Genomic DNA, 23,268 nt, shown 5'->3' on the forward strand with positions numbered 1-23,268 from the left:
GGAGACATCGTCCGCAAGGTCACTGCATTGTCTAAGTGGCTGCCAGAGCACTGGCCATCATCATGTCCTCATTCCAGTTAATGGAAAGGAGGAAATCGGGGTTACAAAAGGTTTAAGCCACCGTGGTTTTAGGCTTTCTTTTATAGGCAGCTGACCCCTCCTAGCTGATCACACCCTGTGATTTCTGGAACCGCTGCCCCCCCTGCCTTCCCCGGAGTCTCCCCTATGATATTGGCATATAATGAGAAATAGATACGTGTACTTGTTTATATATGTATATGTTCATCCCCAGTTCCTGAGACAGGGTTCCTGAAATCGTTGTAATTTCCTGAGTGATTGGGCAAGAGGAGCATCTTTTCTTATTTATAACAAGCCCCTTTCCACTGGACCTGAGTTTATGCTAATGAGGTGGCTCTTGATGGGTTCCTAATAGCTTCCCGTGGAGGGACTGCTCACCCTTCGGAACCAACCATGTGACTGATTAGAGGGTTAGAGCTCTCAGCCCTCCCACAGCAACCTATAGAGATTGAGCCAATCAACAGCCAAGATTTAATCAGTCATGTCTGCTTAAATAGAACTTCCACCAAACCCCTGAGCAACGGGGTTCAGAGAGCTTCCACGCTGGTGAATGCATCCACACTCCAGGAGGATTGTGCACCCCACCTCCATAGGGACAGCGACTCCTACATTCAGGACCCTTCCAGACTTCTCCCTAGAAGTCCCTCTTCATGTGGCTGTTCATCTGTGTCCTTTATAAGAAACCAAAAGTCAAGTGCTTTCCTAAAACAGTGCGAGCTGTTTCAGCAAATTATGGAACCCGAGGAGGGAGGTATGGGAACTGACTCGCAGCTGTCAAAAGTAAGGGAGACCTGGACGTGTGATTGGCACCTGAAGTGAGGACAGGTTTGCGGGCTGAGCCCTTTTCCTGTGGGGTCTGTGCCAGCTCCAGGTAGCTCGTGTCAGAACCGAATCGAATCATTGCACACCAGCTCGTGTCTGGAGACTTAGAGAACTGGTTGGTGTGGGACAAAGACACCCCATGCACCTGGTGTCAGTGTTCTGTGAGTATAAATAGCATAGACCCTCACCTACTAATCATATAACAAGATCAAAGTCAGTTGACTTTCCTTGTAGGGGTGTAAACACTTCATTTCATAACCAGAGACAAAAAAGTAGAAGATGCAAATGTTTGTGATGAGTAATGTCTGCACCAGTTGATAGGCAAAGATTGACCTCGTCCAGGTTTGTTCCTGATTGACAGGAGGTCCGAGGGCGGGAAAGCACTCAGGGAAAGGAAAAAGGGCAGAAAGTGTGTGGGAGCCAGGACGGCTTTCGGTAGAAACACAGCATTGTGCACTGTGAGGATGCAGTTTTTTGAGCCAAAGAATATGGTTTTTTGACTGGAGCAGACATAGGTTTAAGTGGTAGATCTCTTGTTAGCTAAGTGACCATGGGCAAGCTACTTAACTGTCTAGCCTTTAGTTTCATCATCTGAAAGATGGGAATACTGTCCAGGGGGGTGTTCTGAGGATAGATGAGACCGACTCTTAGCAGTGTTTAATGCACCAGAATCACACAGTTAATGCCGCCATCACCATCACCATCACCACCACCACCAGAATCAACATCACCACCATCACCACCACCACCACTACCATCATCATCATCACCATCACCACCACCACCATCATCATCACCACCATTACCATTACCATCACCACCATCATCATCACCACCATCACCACCACCACCACCACCATCACCACTACCACCATCACCACCACCATCACCATCACCACCACCACCATCATCATCACCACCACTACCATCATCATCATCACCATCACCACTACCACCATCACCACCACCACCATCACCACCACCACCACCACCATCACCACTACCACCATCACCACCACCATCACTATCACCACCACCACCATCATCATCACCACCACTACCATCACCACCATCACCACCACCACCACCACCATCACCACTACCACCATCACCACCACCACCACCACCATCACCACTACCACCATCACCACCACCATCACCATCACCACCACCATCACCATCACCACTACCACCATCACCACCACCATCACCACCATCACCATCATCATCACCACCATCATCATCACCACCATCACCACCACCACCATCATCATCACCACCATCACCACCACCACCACCACCATCACCACTACCACCACCACCACCACCATCACCATCACCATCACCACCACCACCATCATCATCACCACCACTACCATCATCACCATCACCATCACCACCACCACCATCACCACCACCACCACCATCACCACCACCATCACCATCACCACCACCACCATCATCATCACCACCACTACCATCATCACCATCACCATCACCACTACCACCATCACCACCACCACCATCACCACCACCATCACCATCACCACCACCACCATCATCATCACCACCATCACCACCACCACCATTACCATTACCATCACCACCATCATCATCACCACCATCACCACCACCACCACCACCATCACCACTACCACCATCACCACCACCATCACCATCACCACCACCACCACCATCATCACCACCACTACCATCATCACCATCACCATCACCACTACCACCATCACCACCACCACCATCACCACCACCACCACCACCATCACCACTACCACCATCACCACCACCATCACCATCACCACCACCACCATCATCATCACCACCACCACCATCACCACCACCACCATCACCACCACCATCACCACCACCACCATCATCATCACCACCATCACCACCACCACCACCACCATCACCACTACCACCATCACCACCACCATCATCATCATCACCACCACCATCACCATCACCACCACCACCATCATCATCACCACCATCACCACTACCACCATCACCATCACCACCACCACCATCACCACCACCATCACCATCACCACCACCACCATCATCATCACCACCATCACCACCACCACCACCACCATCACCACTACCACCATCACCACCACCATCACCATCACCACCACCACCATCATCATCACCACCACTACCATCATCACCATCACCATCACCACCACCACCATCACCACCACCACCATCACCACCACCATCACCATCACCACCACCACCACCATCATCATCACCACCACCACCACCACCATCACCACCACCACCACCACCATCATCATCACCACCACCACCACCACCATCATCACCATCACCACGACCACCACCACCATCACCATCACCATCATCATCATCACTACCACCATCACCATTACCACCACCACCATCATCATCATCACCACCACCATCACCATCAAAATCAGCAGCAGCAGCAGCAGCAGAAGCAGCCACAATAATTACTGACCTACTAGTGACAGGAGAATTTATGTAACCTGTCTCAGGTCATCAACTAATAAGTGACAAAGCATAGATCTTTGCCACACCAAGGCCCATGTTTCTTCCCTTGCACTTGACTTTATCGCTGGGCAAGACACGTTAAACTTCTCAGAGTCCTGGTTATCTCATGTACAAAATGGGAATCCTGGAATACTGTAGTTTCCGCTCTAACTCCACAGGGCCGCGGTCTGCGTGAGACGCAGTCATTGAGTCTGGTGTACGCAGAGTGACTCACACATATGATGCCCACTGTCAGCCCTCAGGATTACAGATACATTCTTTACAGGCAAGTAGTGTGGTCTGGCACAGCCATGAGGGCAGAGAGTAAATATTCAACAAACATGTGGGCTTAACCCAAGAGGGCTGTGGTGGGCAGGGCCTGGCAGCACTGACGTGAGGTTTCCGGCCACACCCAGAGTCGGGGCAACAGGCACCCCGTGGGGGGGCGGCGTCAGGAAGATGGGGGAGGCCCGAAGGCTTCATAACCAGCCCGCTTCCTCTGCTACCTGGCCACATCAAAGTGGAGTAAACTGTTTCATTCATCTCCATGGCGACTGGCTCCCTGGGTGGAGAGCCCTGCTCTTCAGGCCCCTTGTCATCTGCTCCCTGTGACCTTGCCAAGGACCTCTCTCCTTAGCTGACAGCCCCCCCACCCCTACTGCCCAGGCAATGGAAATCAGCGTAGGTCAGCATTTATCCACTCAAAGTGCTCTGAGAGGGAGATAGTGTCCTCCCATTTACAGGTGAGGACAGCGAAGCTGCTGTCAGTACAGTGTCTTGCCAACCCCACAGCTCCAGGTTTTGAAACCACAGTGGACTGATACCTAGTACTGGTAACCACTCAGTGACTCGGCCCCGCCTGTCCGCGAGAGCTCCTTCCCCGGCCGCCGCCCCAGCCCCTCCCTGGCTCCTCCACTGCCCCTCAGCCGGGCTCACTAGGGTGGGGCTCAGCAACCAGGCAGAAACACAACCGCGCATCTCTACAACATCACAATAAAGGATCCCTAACGGCCCGCTCAAGGCTCATGTAGATGAGGGTAATTTTGTTTAACCTCCTACTTGCTGTGGACGAGGCTCTGGTTCTGTGAAGGAGGGGTTACCTCGGGGATGTAAGATGAGTGACTTCGTTCCGTACACAAGTTAACCTCAAAGGTTACCGTTTTTGTCCCCGATATGCTATTAACTGATTTTGTATCTAATTTTGCATCATCGTCCAACTTGTATGGGAAACTTATCTCGGTTTCTTACACCCTCCTCTACACCAGCGCTGTCGTCTGGCTGGGTCCCGTCTAAGGAGCTGAACGCATGTGTGACACGAGCTCCTTGCGCCTTGTGTGAGAGTTGGGTCTCTTCCTTGTCCGAGAACGGCTCTCTGACATGAGAGTGACCGGCTTCCTGTCTCGGCTCCGCTTCCCCCGGAAGAGAAGCTGCTAGCCCCCCGCGGAATGCCGTCTCCAGACACCTGCCTTCTCCCGGGTCACCCGCGTATCCGCTGCCTCACTTGGCCCCCGGGGCAGCATCCAGGGGAAGACCCTCCGCTGTGAGGGACAAGAGTTCCAAGGATCATTCCTGTTCTGAGTCCAAAGGACCCCCAGAGGCTGTCCCGCCTGCCTCTTGTCCCCCAGGCTTAGAGCCTCACGTCCCCAAGTCTGGACCGCATCACAGCCCCCCCACCCCCACTCCACCACCTCTCGTGGGGCTGCCGGGAACAGAGCGCCACCCAGGCACCCACAAGCACATCTCTGGGCACAGCGTGCGCGGAGCAGAGGACAGCCAGATGGCTCCACCTGCAATTGGGAAGCGCAGGTCCCCATGCGCAGGGGACAGCCCTCCCGCAGCCCAACATCTCCCTTCTCCGTGTCCAAGTAAGAAAGAGTCATTCCAACCTTTGGTACAGACTTCAGGCTCAGCCAAGGCATTGGCCTTTCTTCCTGGTTAATGCCATTTAAATGGCAAAGCTCTTACTGACCTGTTTACCAGTCTGACACGTTCTTGAGGTGATCCTCCTAGTTTTGATAAATAAGCAATTATTTGATTTCTACCTATTAAAATTTTATCTTCTCCAGAAAAGAAAATATTCTCCCCCCTCCTTTTTTTTTGCATAGGCAAAATATGTATTAGCCTGAAGAGGAAGATTATTGACTTAAATGGAAATGCCTCTAGTATTTCCCTGTGGGCTGTTACCTTGGTAAAAGCACTTCCACATACTGTATTAATAGTCTTCATACCTTAGAGGGGTTTTAAATTCAGGAATGGATGTGGAATTTGATCAAATGTTTTAGGGGACCTAGTCAGTTGTTTATTATTCCTTTGAGCTACGAACATGACGTGTTATCCTCAGTAAATCATACTTATGTTTTCTCTTCCTCTACCATAGTTTTCTTCTACCCCAGTTTCATGTGTGTGTATTATAACACCTAAAACGTCTCAAGAATCTCTACTTTTAAGACCCTATGTATGAAAACTTAGACAGTGACCAGGCCCTTGTCCACACTTGTCATCACGTGTGGACACCCAAGATGGTGCCCACCAACCATCAGCCTGTCCATTCCTAACACCAGCCGTGTACCATGGCCAGAACTGAATCTACCCGCACATACCTTTCCCTATTTGCCCCTGAGTCAAAGACAACCACCAAGGGCCTCGTGTCAATAGGGTGGGGGCTTTGCTGTCTGACCTGGGCAGCCTCAGAGACCACTGGAGAACCAGAGCAGAGGCCCAGGCACATGGTGGGGTCTCTTTGTCCTGACCCCTGCTCAGGATCCCCTAAGAATTCCTCCTTGAGTTACTATCTGTGTTCACTGCTTTCCGCGTTCTGACGCTGGTACACCCATGGTACCAGCAGCACCACAAAAAGGAGACACCAAGGTTTTGAAACGGGGCCGTGGGCAGAAGAGAGGTGAAGGAAGAGAGGTCAGGAGGGTCACAGCCAAAGGACAGTTTCAGGAGAGCCTCCTGACCACACGGTCCCTGCTCCACGCGCAGGCTGGCTCGACACTCACCGGGGGCCTTGAGTTCAGCGTCGATGAAGGTGAGCATCTCCTGGCTGATGCTACAGTAAGGGACCGGCCAGGCCAGGAACCGGTGGTAGGTTCTGGACGCTTGCAGAAGGAGGTCCGAGTCTGGTGGGAAGTGCGGGGTCTGGAAGGAAGAGGGAGAGGCAAGCAGAGAAGTCTGTGTGAGCGGAAGTTCGCTGATGTTCCAGGATGATCCAGTGGGAACCTGCCACTTTTCTGGAATGTCCACAAAGGGCACACGTTTCCTGGCAGCAGTATGTCCAAGGACAAGGTCAGGAAGAACTGGAAGTCATCCACAGGAGCGAGTTACAGATTGGCGAGATGGCACCAAGGGGTGTCTCCACTGTGACGGCCTTGTTACTAAACACAGTGTACCCAGCGCATGAGGGCACCTCCCTGAAACGCTGCCTGTCCCTTCAACGGTGCCACAGTGCCACTGCCGCCTGCCACGTGGGGGAACGGTCTCCAACGCCTAGACCTTGTTTCTCCTGACTGGAGGGGAATGTTTATTCTTTGAAGTGAATGGACTCAATGTACATGGAATCGTTTGATGCCACCCAGGCTGGCGAATATGGGGCGATTACCCTGGGTAACACTGACCACTGGGGAACCAAATGAGGTGGACGTGGAATCTCGAACAGAACCTGTTTCCTGGCTTGTGCACAGGCTGTGACAGCCGTTCCTCCAGGGGTGCCAGACACGCCAGGCACAACGGCAGCCACACGGCGTCGCCGGGCGCACCTCAGGACGGCTGATCCGAAGCCATCAGAGGGCTGACGTGCATCTCAGCGTTTATCCTCAGAGCTGCAAGGGCCACGCCTGCCCCAGTAGGTGGCTCTCTCTCCTTCCCCGACTCCCCCCCCCCCCCAGCTCGACCCAGCCTGGAACTTACACAGAGCACAGTGGAGTAGAAGAGCAGGGCCAAGGGCATGAGGAGGTCATAGGTCCCCTTCTCTTGGACCTGCGGAGAGGACAGGAGAGGAGGGGAGGCTCACTCAGGGGGCAGAACGGAGCCGTGCTTTCTGGTTCTACTCGTTTTTAAAATAAAAAAAGCAAAGTAACCACAAGATAAAAATTTGGAAAATAGAAGTTAGGAAAAAAAAAAAAAGTACTACTCACAATGCCCCCTTTCAAACTCAACCACAGCTAATGTTTCCATGGACTTCCTTTACGCCATTTTTCTCTATGTATCTTCCTCTGCAAAGCTGTAATCATCATGTGGATCTTTTTACTCTTAATGTCTTTTACATATAATATTATCCATGAATTTCTGTTTTGTTACATGGTCTCTAAGACCACCTGTTGTTCCCCTCCTGGTTACACATTTACTTGTTATTTGTATGGTAAATGTTTTTCCCAGTTTGTCGTCTTTTAAATTTATGGATTTTGTGGATGGGCACATGTTAGAAGCATTAACCTGTTCCTTTACGAATTTTTGCTTTGTTGCACAAGGACCATGTGAACACTCATAGATTATCTTCCTTTCTTTGAAGCTTAATTTTTTTTAAGTTTGTCTTTAATACACCTGGAATTCCATCTGCTGTATGGTATGAATTAAGAGACTCACCCTCTATTTTTTCCAAATGTTTTAATCAATTCCCCGTAAACCATTTAATAAATATTACTGATATAATTTTATTACACACGCTTGGATAAGATCCATTATTTTTGTTAGCTGCAGAATATTCCTTCTGGTAGATATCCATAATTTATTAGTTTCATATTAGACACTTGAGATTATGTCTTGCTCCTTAATTACTTTTGTAATGAAAAAAGTGAGCAAATGTCTTTTTTTTTATCATTTGTACGATTTATCTAGAATAGAGGTCAAGGAGTGACATCAGTCAGTCAAGACTACAGCCGCATTTATGATCTTGGAAACATGTTGCCTAACTGCTCTCTAAAAGGGATGTGCCGTCTAGAATATCTCCTGCCTGTGAAAGTACCAGCTTCCCTGCCCTTTCCCTCCATTGTTTATTATAACTTTTTGCTAATTTGCTAAGCAAAGCCTGACTCATGGCTTTCATTTGCATTTATTTTATTATCACTGGCGCAACATTTTTTCCATATATGTTCACAAGTTCTAGTCACTCTTTCGTGCATTGTCTTTTTGGTCAAGCCCCCCCCACACACACACAACATACACACCTGTCCTCACGTGATTTAGAATGCTTTGGTCTTTCAGCCCATGCTAGAGTGCATGTGGTTGAAGACACAGAGAAAGCCCCCCATCTCTGCTGAGCCTGGTGACGTCAGCAGGCTCTAACTGAAAACTCTCCTTTTCTTTCTCCTGAATAGACCACGTAGCTGGTCCCCGATCACTGCAGAATCGTCAAGCCTTTCTATTTGGGGTTCGTAAGGTAAGCCTTCAGAGTGGTTCGTTTAGCTTTTTTGTGTATTGGATTGCTTGGAAATGCACCAGACAAATGGCGGTGCTGGAACTGGGATCTTGGGGGTCTTAATAAAGCAAGACTTTCTTCTTAATAGGTAAAGGGTCAGCTAACTGAGATGTTCCCAATTCAGCCATGTATTTAAAAATAATAATAACTTTAGGCCCTGGCCGGTTGGCTCAGTGGTAGAGCATTGGCCTGGCGTGCAGAAGTCCCAGGTTCGATTCCCGGCCAGGGCACACAGGAGAAGCGCCCATCTGCTTCTCCACCCTTCCCCCTCTCCTTCCTCTCTGTCTCTCTCTTCCCCTCCCGCAGCCGAGGCTCCATTGGAGCAAGGATGGCCCGGGCGCTGGGGATGGCTCCTTGGCCTCTGCCCCAGGCGCTGGAGTGGCTCTGGTCGCAACAGAGCGATGCCCTGGAGAGGCAGAGCATCACCCCCCGGTAGGCGTGCAGGGTGGATCCTGGTCAGGCGCATGCGGGAGTCTGTCTGACTGTCTCTCCCCATTTCCAGCTTCAGAAAAATACAAAAAAAATAAAATAAAATAACTTTAAAGAGAATTCTTTATAAAAGAGCCAGTCTCCTCTCTGTAGGGGCTCACAGCTGCTCTGGAACCCCAGCCCAGCTTAGCATTGAACGCACTCTTTCTCTTAGACATAAAACCCTGTTGAGCTGTGAGAGGAGGTCTCAGTTTACCTCTCCAATCAGTTTTCTTTTTCTTTTTTTTTTTCCAATCAGTTTTCTTTTTGGTACCTTTGCTTTTATGGATCTTTTTTGAGAAAAAAAAAAATTCAGTAAGGCTTCCTCCCTCCTCTCTTGTCAATACCTTGACTTTCAGGCAACATCTGTCTTGATAAGTGGCTCGCATGTCACGTGGTCTCCTTGGGAGGGCCAGATCCTCCCCAGAAACCTTCGGTTCCCAAGCATGGCCGAAACAGAGAACTCGCAGGATCCCGGGGCTGGTGCCGAGCCCCTGGGTGGTCCAGGAACCCCGGACTGATGTTCTGTGGGGACTCCTTTCTTGGTGCCACCAGCCCGGTCCCAGCTGTGCCCTGCAGTCCCTGGGCGGCCCTCACCTCACGTGTTTTCCGCAGGATCTGCTCCAGGAGGATCAGGAAGTGGCCGGGGTCCCTGCTGACCAGCTCCTGTAGGCTCCAGCAGTTCAGACACAGCCCGGCTGGAAAGGGGAAGAGCAGTGGTCAGTCTGGGGTTGGAGAGAAGTGGGGACCACTGGGGTTTCCCTGGAGCATTCCTCTATAATCTGAGAGCCTCAGAAAATTCTGGATCAACACTCAAGCCTATCACGCCCCCATTAAGACATACTGACAAGTTTCTTATTCCCGGAAGCTCAGGGGACACAGAGAGGAGCTGAGATCCCCTTCCAAGCCCAGGAGACTGGCCCTGATTCTGGTCCCTGCGCCTCTGGAGGACACCAGTCTCCACAGGCATCCTGCCCTTGTAGGATGGATCCTACGGTAGGGTGCTGGCACCTCCGAGACGCGGGGAAGGGGGGCAGGGGCAGAGAGAGCTGGACGAATAGGAGGGGGGCCATGGGGACCTCCCACCCCCACCCCGACACAAGGCTGAATCTAGGACAGCTGTGGGACTTCCCAGGACTGCCTGGAACAGAGCCCAGGAAGGGGAAGCTACATTCATTTATATTTTGAAAGCTATGACGAACACTTGGGCACTCTAACTTCCCCAGACTTCCTTATTTTATCAATCTCTGTTTCTCTGCAGTCAGCAAGGGTAAACCCCTAAAAGTTAAAGGGGTGGTCATGGAGGCCTGTGTGTGTGTGTGTGTGTGTGTGCGCGCGCGCGCGGTGGGCAGTGAGAACAGTAGGGGCGGAAGTGGCTGGACCATGAATTTCATGGAGATCCAGGCCCCCTCATGTGCCTGGGCTCCTTCCAATGTCCTGGAGGCCCCTAACAGCGTGTTTCACGTGGTCATAGGTTTTTGTAACATTTGTAAAAGTCAGATGTTTTGTATTATTGTACTTAATGATGGCTCTCAATTCTATAACCTTAAACCCCATCAAAGTCTGGGTAGGAGGCAAGATGAAAAATACTACCATGTATTAACCGCCTACTATGCACTGGGCCTTTGCACACGCTATCTTCATTGAGCCTCCCAACCCACACCCCCTTCAGGAAGGTGGTTCCTGTTATTATTTTACAGACGAGGCAGGTGAGGTCCTGAGAGGTTAAGTGGCTCACACAAGTTTACAGAGCCAGTGAGGCAGAGTTTTAATCCAGATCTGTTTCATTGCAAAGGCCAAGAAAAGCCTCTCGGAGGAGTGACATTTGAGCTGAGGCCTGAATGAGAGAGAGCCCGCTGTGCACACACAGTTGTGAGGGAAGAATTCTAGACAGCAGGTGCAAGAGTCCTGAGGTAGGAAGGGACCAGGTATGTTCAAGAGGCAGTACGTATCTCTACCATGGGGTAGACGGGCCAGTGAGGGATGGGATAGGAAAAGGCTTTGCAAGCATAAGGAACTATTATAATTAGCCATTTAGCCTTCAGAGACAGAACCGCCCCCACCTGCAGACACCTTGATTTCTCAGTCCTGGGGAAACATGGAAGTTCTGCTGAGATTGTTCTTTGCTCTGTGCGGAAGAGGAAGGAACTAGAGGCTAAGTAGACAGAATTCTGGGGAGAGCTGTCTATGAAATCCCAGCTGCTGTTTTGGAATCAGTGTTGTGGTATTTCTAAGCGGGGTCAATAACTACTATGCTCCTAGCACGTGCTCAGGGAGCAAGACTCAGCCCTGAGAAGGGTGAGCAAGGTAGCACGGGATGGAGAAACGGCTACCTGCAGAAAGCCTCCTCTCCTTCCGGGGCCGTGCCCCGCACCTGCCCAGGTGGGGCCCAGGGGCTGGCTCAGGTCACACAGAGTTGGGACCAGAGTCTGCCAGCTTCCACACCGGGTCCAGAGCTCACTGCGGTTCCCGGGGCCTCCTTGGGCCTTAGGAGCCCCTCCCTGGCTCCCTCGACCTACCTGACCAGGAGGCGGCGTGGCGGCTGAGGCTGAGCCCATGCAGGCAGCGTTCCAGGGCGTGCTGGATGCGGTCCTCCGTGCACGTCGTGGCCCCTGGCTGCATCCTGAGTCATCGCCTGCGTGGCAGACAGATGCCGGTCAGCCCGGAGACCCCAGGGCCGAGGAGCCCCTGGCCGAGCGGGGCCGCCAGCGCAGGCGACGGGCACCACAGCCCAGTGCCATCGGCCTTGCCGTCGCTTGGGTGCTGTGGGCACAGCGGCAGGGGGCTGACCGCCGCCCCCCAGGGCTGGAATGGCAGCCCAACAGCACAATGCTGCAGGAAGCGAGGGGTCAGGGACAGGAGTGGAGAGGCGCCTGCCCACTGGCAGTGACTGTCTCCAAGACCCCAGGGAGTGCCCAGGGAGTGGCCAGACCCCAGGACGCTGGCAGGGGGACCTCAAGGGAAAAAAATCAGAGTCACTTGGGGGACTTTTACGGAGTTTCCTGGCCTGCGTGCCCAGCCCCCAGGACGGGGGGGGGGGCTGTTCCTGAGGAAAAAAGCACAGAGCCCTCCCTCGGTGCCCTGGGTGCTCCCACGCCCACCCCGCTCCCCTATCCACCCTGCCACAGCCTCTGCTCAGCTGTCCAGGACCCAGCACCTGTTCCTGTTCTGCCCTCACCTCCACTGCTGCCATTTTTCTTTGCTTTCTCCAGGCGCGGCCGTGTTCCCAGTTATCCCCACCCCACTAGGCCCTGCTCCCTGTTCTGCCAAGGAGAGAGCAGGGTGCCGAGCCACCGAGAAGGGATCTAAGGAGGGTTCGCACCAGCCAGGAAACTGTGGGGCGTGCCAAATTCTAAGAGCCTCCAGAAGGGCCAGCCCAGCTTCTCCGTTACGTTTGAGGGTTCCCAGGAGCCTCCAGAAGGGTCAGCCCAGCTTCTCCGTTACGTTTGAGGGTTCCCAGGAGCCTCCAGAAGGGTCAGCCCAGCTTCTCCGTTACGTTTGAGGGTTCCCAGGAGCCTCCAGAAGGGTCAGCCCAGCTTCTCCGTTACGTTTGAGGGTTCCCAGGAGCCTCCAGAAGGGTCAGCCCAGCTTCTCCGTTACGTTTGAGGGCCCCCGGATCCCTCAGGGGCCAGGGCAGGTAGTCCAGACACCGAGTGAGCCTGACCTCTGCACCAACAGATTTGGACTTGGGTCTCGACTCTGATATCTGCTCGCCATGAGACTTTGCCACAAAATTTTTTTTTAACTTTTCCAAACCTCAGTTTATTTATTGATAAAATGGGATAATGGGATAATGGGGGTATTGGCCTCAAAGGGCTGTTGGGAAGATTAAATGTCACAGTGGCAGATGTGCTGGGTAAGTTCTTTCACGACACGAAAGCTGTTGGGCCACCGTCTGCCACAGCCACCTTTCCTTTGGGAACGTCACCGCATTCAGCCTCCCAGGCAGGCTCCACGGCCGGCCCGTCGGGCCAGGTCGGAGAGGGTAGCCGGAGAGGCAGCGGTCCAGCTCTGTGGAACCAGCAGCGCGGAGCCCAGAGCTGAGCCGTGCAGACGAAATGCACAGAGAGAGCCACGGGATCCCTCCCTGGCCTCAGCCGCATGGCGGGCATTCAGCTCACGGGGGCCCAGCGGGCAGACCCTCCCACTGCCCCAGCCGGGGAGGAAGCACGCGTCCAGGGAAACACGGCCCCTGCGGGCAGCCCAGCATCTCATCACCGCAGTGAAGTCCCTGGGACGGCGCAGGGGTCCTGCATGCATCCATTCCCTCATATCTTTAATGACCGCCCAGTCTGTGTCCGGCAGGAGGGACACGGCATTGAATGAGGCAGGCCGGCTTCTTGGTGGGAGGCAGAGACATTCAAAACCAGTTTAACAAGGAACGAGGTCATCACAGAAGGTGATCATGCTGTGAAGAAAGTGGCCGTGCTGGGAGGGGCCCAACGGGGAGCCCACTCAAGGTCGATGGAGGTCGCGAAGTCTCCCCGAAGGGACATTTAAAATGAACGAGGAAGTCGGGGAAAACGTTGGAAGTGGGGGTGAGGATGTTCCAGAAAGAGTGGACAGCATACACAAAGGTCTGGGTGCAGGAATGAGCCAGCCACGACGGAGACCTCGGGGCGCAGACCAGCCTTCCGGGACCCGCACTTTCCGCTGTTGAGGGGGCAACCTGAGTGGAAAAACTCACACTGGCCACTCAGGACCACGGGCCTTGGCTGTTTCCATTAGCGGCACCTCAAAGCCTGGAGAGGTGCTCGGGCCCTTCCAGGGCAACATCCCCAGTGGCCTCTGGGCCTTTTGTCTGCTGACTCCACACAGGGAGTCCAGCCAGCGGTCTGCGGACCCTGAGCCGGGCCGGGCACTTCTCAGGCTTTCGGTCCCCTTCTTGGCCTGGATTATGCTGGGACACGGCCTGGATGAGGGTCCCGGAGAGCAAACCCTTGAGATGAGGTCTCACCCTTCCGCCTTCAGTGGCGGCCCGAGCACCAGACCCTCCCAGGCCTGGTCCCCTCAGGCTCCGTACCCACAGGGGCCTGCTGGAGGGGCTGGAGGCAGGTGCCTTTGAAAGGATGAGTTCCGGACATAAACGGCCAGCTGGGCGAGATGCCACCCGCAGGGCTTTGTCTCCACGGGCTGATTTCCTCCCTGCGGCCCCAGGGCAGAAGCGGAAGCAGGGACACGCATTCTGTCCCTTAGCGCCATCAAACGCAGTTACTGAGGAAAACTAAAACCAACTCATGCTCTACCCCACAAAGGAAGGCTCAATGAACTACAACATGATCTTGTTTTAAGTGATCCAGACTCCCAGTTGCCGGGCACCTCGAGGCCACCACATCTGTCTAAGCAGCTGGGCCAGGGCTCACAGAAGCCGCGTTCTTGGCTGAACTGGGCGATGATCATGGTGGCCCATGGTGCCTTGGTGCCTGCAGTCTGGAGCGAGGGCTTTGCCGTGCCAACTGGGGTGAAAGATCCCCTCTGCCCAGCCCTGCTGCAATGGATCCAGCTGTTGTGTCATGAGGTCAGAATGAGTCACCCTGCTCTATTGTGTCCCACTGTTAGTGATGCAAACACACGATGCAAATACACGGTTTCGGCCAACGCCCCTTCTGTCCCACCCCATCCTTAGGGGACAGGACACAGTGTTCTTCACAGAGGCTGAAGGCTGCTCCCCACACACCTCCAATGCCTGTGGCCTATGCTTCTTTCCTTCCCTGGGCTCCTGGGACTTTCCCTTCTCCTGGCCTCTGTGTCCCCGGCTGTTCACTGGAGGCGATCAAGGTCTTCTCCACGGACGGGCACTGGGCAGCATCTGAGGCCACCTAGAGCTGGCCCCCAAGCTCCTCATAGAGGCAGGACTTGCCCAAGGCGCCGGGGACCCAGTCGGGCATCCTCAGTTGAGCTGCCCTGGGGTTTCACCCACTGACTGCCTGGCCCTTTGGCACACTCATTTCCGTTTGATGAGTTAGTCATCAGCACTTCTTGTGACTTGTCAGCAGAGCCCCAGTGGCTTTGGGGCGGAGAGGAAGAGGGCAGAAGGTGGCATCCCTCTGTCCCCAGGGATGATGCCTTTTTTCACGGGCTCAGCAAGCGAGGCTTGGCTTCTGCCGGCCCCCCACCCCCCACCCCCCTCCACCTTGCTGAAAGGAGCTCCTGTTGTGAAATCCCAGTGGCTGCCAGGAATGGGGATTGCCCCACAGCCACAGCAGGGCCGTGTTGAAACGTTCGACAACAGGGTCTGCCCCCAACTCCAAGTTCCTCTTCTGAGCTAGTACGGAGGCTTCTTTACTGGGGACCCTGAGCAGGACAGGATCATGTTCGCATAAGCCAGCGGTGGACAATCTTTTGAGCTTGGCCTATCAAAATTCGCCAAAAAACCGAGCATAAGTCGGGTGGTGTGTCACTTTGAGAAAAAAACCTCATAATTTTGCAATATTTATAGTTTAAATAACAAAAATGTATAATTGTAATATATAACTGTATTTAATAAACCAAAAACTAATTATTTAACTTACCTGCTTAGTGACTTCTTTGTTCGTCTGTCAGTCGGTTTCTTTTGTTGGTCTTGATATTATTTAACTTGTGTGGGGTGCCATGAAAGTGAGGGGAAGGGGCAATTCTTTAACTAACCTGCCTATTAGTGACTTTTTTGTTGCTGAATTTCATTGGCTAAACCTTCAATTGAAGGTTGGTATTTTGTACACTTCAAGCCCAAGCAAGCGCTACTAACTTCATCTGTCAATCTGTTTCTTTTGTTGGTTCTGATATTATTTAATGCTGAGAATAAGGTCTCACAAAAGTACGTAGAGGGAAAAATTGTGAGTAAAGCCATTGCTATATCTTTCAGGGTGCTAAAATGTCTGGTAATCGGTTCTAGGCACTCCAAATTTCCTGTTTGTAGAGGCACTCCTCTTGATTCTCCAAGCAGCACCTTTCCAGATTCTCAAGCTTTGACCTCAAGTCGACAAACACCTGAGCCGAGATGCTGTCTTGAAATTCTGCAAGTTGCATCTTATGTAAATTAAGATGGCTGCCGCTATTTCTAATGGTGGGAAACGGCACCCATAGCACAGGCCCTCGCCTCTCCCAGCCTCCCCCTCACTTATCTCAGTAATGATGGTCAATTAGAAATCCACGACACCCCAGAACAGTAGATTGGATGATGGTTGCTGTGGTTATGTGGTTGCTGGTAATGGTGATCACAGGGCCCCCAGAGATGCGTCCCCCACGGCATTCCGCTGCTCCCTGCTCTGCCAGCCGAAAGTGAGGTCAAAGATCCCCTAACGGCCTAACCAGAAGTCCCAGAACCAGATGCTCTGTGCCGGTGTTCTGTTGTTTTGGCCTACAGACCTCCAGCACAGAATGTACACTACAGCAAATGTTTTATCCTCAGCCACTGCACCTGGCCATGCAGGAGCCAAGGATGAAACATCCTTCTTGGCATGTGGCCCCATACTTCTCTGGTATGCGGCCACATGCGGCCGCGTGTCATTGAAAATGGCTATGCGTGTCAGTGCTGAATCACGTGTCATAGATTCCCCATCACGGGCATAAGCCCTTGATGCAAACTAGGGGTCGTCTTCCCTACTGTGCAGGACTAGTCAGAGATCAGGGTCTGCCTGGGCCCAGCTTCCTCAGGCTGCCTCACACAGGGCACAGAGAGGGCACCTTTTCTCGGGAGACTTCTGGAATGGTGAGGAATAGCAGAATTGGGAGGGAAGCATGGCCCTCCGGGCTTGGTGGGCACCCCATGCTGCTTCCCTGGTGTTCTGGAACATTCCAGGCCTGTGCTGAAGCCTTAGCCCTACAGGTGGGAATAAGAGAGACCCCGAGACATGTGGCCCTGCTCTATACCCACCTGCTTTGGTCCTGGGTCACATCTCTCTCTCCCCTTTCCTATTGTCATCCGAGGCTGGACCTCCCTTCCTGCCCCTACACTCCTCTGCCTGACTGCTTAAGGCAGAATCTCTTCTGAGACCTGACTTAAAAATTCTCACTGCCAATACAGGAAGTCTACACCAGAAACTAAAGAGATGGGGTGAGAGAGGGTGGAACAGAGGGGGTAGTGAGAAGGCGTGGGAGTGAGTGAGGGGGAACAGCGCTTCCCTGGGAATACCTTTCTGTGTTGTGTTGACTCTTAGGACCATAGTGATATTCCCTATACCCCAAATTAAAGAACAACTCCAATGCAACAAGGTATTAGGGGGCGGGCAAAAAACGGGATACAAACAGTAACAAATGAACTTAACTGTAGTATAAGTGATCAACATAACCACATTGAAAAGGATGGGGAGTGAACTAACCTGAGTAACTTTGGAAAACAGCATTTTGACTGGATACAATAAGGCTAAATAACCATGTACAAATATTACTTCTAGTTACGGCCCCTGTGGCTCACAGGGATGTGGGCGAAAAGTCCCGGAACTTCTTTATGTGTACACTAGGGTTGGACAAAGAAGGAAACATATCATAGATAATGAGAGCAAGTTTCTTACTGATGGAGAAAGAAATTACAAATAAGGAAAAGGGGGAAGTCTAGAATGACCCAATCTCAGAGCGTTAGACTGGCACAGGAGAAATCGGTATGGACTCATGGTTGTTAATGCATATACAGATAGATACGTGTGAAAGTACAAACAATGTGTATATGCTTGAATTAATATGCATGCATCTATTTTCTAGCTCTGGCTGCCGAGAAAGGCTAGAAACAGCAGAGTCTCTAACAGTGAGCACACCTAGTGCCCAGGTCTTGGTTTCTAAATACCACTTTCTAATCAAGGAACCAGGGCTCCTTGGAGAAATGACTAGAGCAGGAAATATACATGATAAACCCCGAGCACCTTGTAATACAGGAAAATAAGTCAGTATTTGCAAAAGCATAAAGAGTATCAACAGACATGAGACCTAGCTTGAAGGAGCTTTCAATGGCCAAAGCCAGGATAATTTGAAAAACAAAATATCTAATGAAAGTGTTAGGGTATAATTCATAGATTGAAGTAAATACCCATGAGTCTACACTATTGTTATAAATAATAAAATAAATAAATAGAGGAGAAAGAAATAGTCTCCTTTACAAAAGAATACCAATTAATAATTTGTGAGAGGAATGACAGTAATACAAAATCACCATTAGGCAAACACCACAGCAAGAATTCTGCAGGCAATTGATACTAAAATCTATGGGCAAAAATCTTAGAGGGAACAGGACATTTGCATAATCTTAGAGTATTTTCCCCAAGAAATTAATCAGTTAATAGGGGAAAGTAATGACTTCAGAGTGGAGGGACCCAGTACCACCTAAAAACCTCATGAGTAAAGTTAACATGACCAATAAGAAGACATCATTGCCTGGCCTGTGGTGGCTCAGTAGATTGAACACTAACCTAAAACATGGAGGTCACCAGTTTGAAACCCTGGGCTTGCCTGGTCAAGGCACCTATGACAAGCAACCAATGAACAGCTAGAGTGAAGCAACCACTTCCTGTTTCCTGCCCCCCTCTCTGTAAAACTCAATCAATCAATCAAATCAGTAAAAAAAAAAAAAAAAGAGAGAGAAAAAAAAGAAAACATCATTTATCCCCTGATATCATGTACTGAAGAGGACATGACATCACTTTGTGGATACTTCTAAAAACACATAACCATAATCTAATCATAGGAAAGATCACTCAAAACCAAGTTAAAAAAAATTTTATAAAAGAGTTGCCCAGTACTCACCAAAGTGTCAAGTCATAAAAGATAAGGAGAGACTGAAGAATTGGCACGGATTGAAAGAGACTGAGGAGACACAACAAGCTAACTGTAATGTGGATACTGGGCTGGACTCTGGAACTGAAAGGGGACATTAGGGGCTAACAGCCAAAATTCAATCAAGTCTACAGCACTGTACAGTGTCATACCAGTTGTTCTTCGTTTTTTGTTTTTTTTAAAATTTAGGAATGTTCAGCATTTTCTCTTTTTTTTTCTTTTGTACAGAGACAGAGAGAGAGTCAGACAGGGACAGACAGACAGAAATGGAGAGATGAGAAGCATCAATCATTAGTTTTTCATTGCGCATTGCGACACCTTAGTTGTTCATTGATTGCTTTCTCATATGTGCCTTGACCGTGGGCCTTCAGCAGGCCGAGTAACCCCTTGCTCGAGCCAGCAACCTTGGGTCCAAGCTGGTGAGCTTTTTGCTCAAACCAGATGAGCCCGCGCTCAAGCTGGTGACCTCAGGGTCTCGAACCTGGGTCCTCCGCATCCCAGTCCGACACTCTATCCACTGCGCCACCGCCTGGTCAGGCTGTTCTTCGTTTTGATAACTGTACCATGTTATGTGAGTTGTAAACATTAAGGGAAGCTGGGTGGAGGGCATACACAACTCTAAGACCTTTTATATAGTTATATAACCTTACATATCCTTTAGATATCTTTCTGGGTGGTTATCCAGTGCCTTGCTGCCTTTCATAAACTTGCTATTCCATGTATACTCCTAGTTCCTAGTTACTGTGGGTAGATTGGTGCAGGGTTGGCTGCCTTAAACTACCCTAAATCAATGTTCCTGAACTGAGATTGGACTCTCTGGGGTTCTTGAAAGGTTTCTAAGGGTTCTTTGTGAGAATAGTTAGCTGTGTTTTCATTTGGATGGCAACCTATAAAAAGGTAGGAGTTAATATATTCTGGAACATCTCAATGACACCTATGACCAAATGTTACCATAAGGTATTGATGCTCAGTTTGCATTTGTGTCTATCACTGATTTTGTGTCATCTAAAAGAACAGAACATGCCAGATGTGTTCTTGGTGTCTGTGAGAACTCAAGGTTGATAAAAATGCATTAACATACAAAAAATATTTAGAATAGTGCCTGGCACAAAATAAGATTTCAATAAATACTGTCTATTAACTATCAGGATACTTTCCTAGCATACACAACTCTGCTCCCCAACTCTAGATGCCTCTGAGACTGGGCCAAGAGATAAAATAACTCCCCCGATGATTTGCTTGCATATCAGGCTTGGAAGGCAATGTTCTCTAATTTGCAAGTACACATATACATAGACTATAAGATGAGGAGGGCACCTTAGAGATCATTTAGTGCAAATCTCCCATTCTACAGGTTAAAAAAATGGAGACTGAGCCGTGAAGCAACTTGCTCAGATTAGAAGGTAGTAAATCTGTAACTGAAAACTGAGCTTAGAACCCCAGGATAGTCATGGCACCATTTGCTTAGGGGGGAATCATCCTTGGCTTCCCCACAGTGAGTGACCTCAGTGCCTCTCCACAAAGTTATATTTGGAATCCTTTTGCAAATTTCTCCTGGAGTTTTTGGGCTGTTTAGGTACTCAACTTCCTCACATGTCAATTCTGTGAATTCAGGTTTTTGACAGTATCACTCATTTTTAATCAAGATCTAAAAATGTATTAGCAAAGATCTGTATCTAGAATTTCCATATAGTTTCTAAAATTATATCTGAATCAGTGATTTTAGGCCTTTTAATCTTCATATTATAACATTCTATCTTCTTTAATACAGGTCCAATGTGTAGTAAATACCTTTACGCTACATTGCAATTCTTTAATTATTTTCAACATTTATAGTAAGTATAGCGACTATGATAATAGCAATTGTTTGTTTGTTTTGGCCAATGGCTTTAATTTGATTTGTTTCATTGTTTGCTGTTTTGTGCCATGCTGTCCCATGAGTTTTTTTACTGTGATTAATTTCTTGCTCAGCTAGGGCATTTCGAGTAGCTTCAGGATGAGTGTGTGGGTTAGGTACTTTCTGAGACCATTTGTTGTACGTCATTCAGTGGGTCTCACTATAAATTGTAGCTTTGCCAAATATAAAATTGTCATAATTCATCTTTTTTTTACCCTCAAAATATTTATAGAAACCCCAAAATAATCAACTGAAAAAATGACTATAACAAAAAATAGAATTAGGGAAGGTGGTTGGGTACAAATTAAAACAGAAATTGATATTATTCAATTATACAAATAAAACCCCCCAGAAATTGTGTTAGTAGAAGATCCTGTATATAATAGCAACAAAAAAGAACAAAGGAAGAGAAAATAAACTTTACAAGTGTGCACAATTCTAATGAAATAAAACTGAGGGACACGAAAGAGGCAAGTAAGTGGAAATGCATACCTTGTTGTTAGTTAGGCAGATTCAGTATCATAAAGAGTTCATTCAAAATGGATCAGAGACAAAGTGCAAAGAACTTAAATTATAAGACTCTTAGAAAAAGTTGGCCAAAAGCTTCATCACATTAGATTTGGCAATGATTTCTTGGATGTGGCACTATAGGCACAGAAAACAAAAGGGAAAATAGATGACCTTGACTGCATCAAAATTTAAAAGCCCGTGCATTGAAAGAAACAAGAGTGAAAAGGAAACCAAGAAAATGGGGGAAAATTCTTGTAAATCATATATCTGATAAGACCTTAATGACCAGACTATATAAAGAATTGCTATAAATATAAACTCAACAAGAGCAAAACAAACAACCCAATTTAAAAATGGACAAGGGATTTGAATAAACATTCCTGCAAAGAAGACAAGCTAATGACCAATCAGCACACGAAAATATGCTCAACGTCACTAACTATCAGGGAATTTCAAATCAAAACCACAATGAGATACACTGTCACACCAATTAGGATGGCTACTATCAAAACCAAAACCAAACAAAAATAAGCGTCAGCAAGAACGTGAAGCAGTTGGAAGCTTTAGGCGCTGTTGGTGAAAATGTAAAATGGTATGGCCACTAGGAAAACAGTATTCTAGTTCCTCAAAAAATTCAAAATGGAATTACCATATGACCCAATAATTTTGCTTCAGGGTATATAGCAAAAAGAACTGAAAGCAGGTATTTGAACGACGCACTGTCCGCCCACGGTCAGAGTGGCATTATGTACAACAGCCAAAAGATAGAAGCAACCCAAGTAGGCATCAACAGATGACTGGCTAAACAAAATGTGGGCTCTACCCTGGAATGTTATTTGGCCTTAAAAAAGAAGGCAATTCGGACACATGCCACAACAGGGATGAACTTGGAGGACATTGTGCTAAGTGCAATATGCCATCACAAAAAAGAAAATATGGTTCCACTTCTATGGGACACATAAAGCAGCTAAATTCACAGGGACAGAAAGTGGCCACCAGGTGCTGAGGGGAGAAGGAAATGAGGAGTTATTGTTTAATGGGTACAGAGTTTCAGGTTCACAAGAGGAAAAGAGTTCTGGAGGTCACCTGCACAATGTGAAAGCGCTAACACTACTGCCCTGTACGCCTGAAAATGGTTAAGTGGCACATTTTATGTCAAGTGTACTTTACTACAAGTTTTTAATAGAGCTGGAAAAAACTCCAAACAAACTATGCCCTGGCTGGATAGCTCAGTTGGTGGGAGCATTGTTCCGGAGCACAAAGGTTGCCAGTCCAATTCCCCCGTCAGGGCACAGACAGGAGCAGCTCAATGTTTCTCTCTCTCTCTCTCTCTCCCCCCCTCCCTGCCTCTCTTGCAAAATAAAATCAATTAAAAAAAAGAGCTAAAAAAATGAATTAACATCTTTATGACATTACATAAAAATGTCAATCATCTGTAAGTTTCAGCCAGGAAGGAAGCAAGGAAGGAAAGAAGGAGGGAAGGAAGGAAGGAAGGAAGGAAGGAAGGAAGGAAGGAAGGAAGGAAGGAAGGAAGGGAGGGAGGGAGGGAGGGAGGGAGGGAGGGAGGAAGGAAGGAAGAAAAGGAGGGAGGGAAGGAGGAAGGGAAGGTGGAAGGGAGGAAGAAAGGCAGGAAGGGAGGAAGAAAGGCAAGAAGGGAGGGAAGGAGGGAGAGAGGGAAGGAGGGAAGGAAGAAGGGAAGGTTTAATGATCATAATCACTCCATGAGATAATCAGGTTTTCACGATTCCTGCGGAACAGAGAGAGTCAGTCACTTATCTGCCCAAGTTCCTACGGCAGT

General features: G+C 49.4%; 1 protein-coding gene across 2 annotated transcripts in view; it reads right to left on the bottom strand.

The window, feature by feature from the left end:
* Positions 1–23,268, bottom strand: part of LOC136327248 (phosphoinositide 3-kinase regulatory subunit 5) — a 74,165-nt gene that overhangs the window by 16,497 nt on the left and 34,400 nt on the right. For both annotated transcript variants that reach the window (XM_066264256.1, XM_066264255.1), the window contains exons 2-5: positions 11,839–11,954; positions 9,917–10,017; positions 7,345–7,413; positions 6,438–6,576 (exon numbers count right to left, since the gene is read on the bottom strand). In XM_066264256.1, the coding sequence (XP_066120353.1) occupies positions 6,438–6,576; positions 7,345–7,413; positions 9,917–10,017; positions 11,839–11,941 (412 nt within the window). In that variant the 5' untranslated portion in view covers positions 11,942–11,954. The remainder of the gene's footprint in view (positions 1–6,437; positions 6,577–7,344; positions 7,414–9,916; positions 10,018–11,838; positions 11,955–23,268) is intronic.

The sequence above is a fragment of the Saccopteryx bilineata genome, chromosome 2, assembly GCF_036850765.1.
Source record: "Saccopteryx bilineata isolate mSacBil1 chromosome 2, mSacBil1_pri_phased_curated, whole genome shotgun sequence".
Lineage (NCBI taxonomy): Eukaryota > Metazoa > Chordata > Mammalia > Chiroptera > Emballonuridae > Saccopteryx > Saccopteryx bilineata.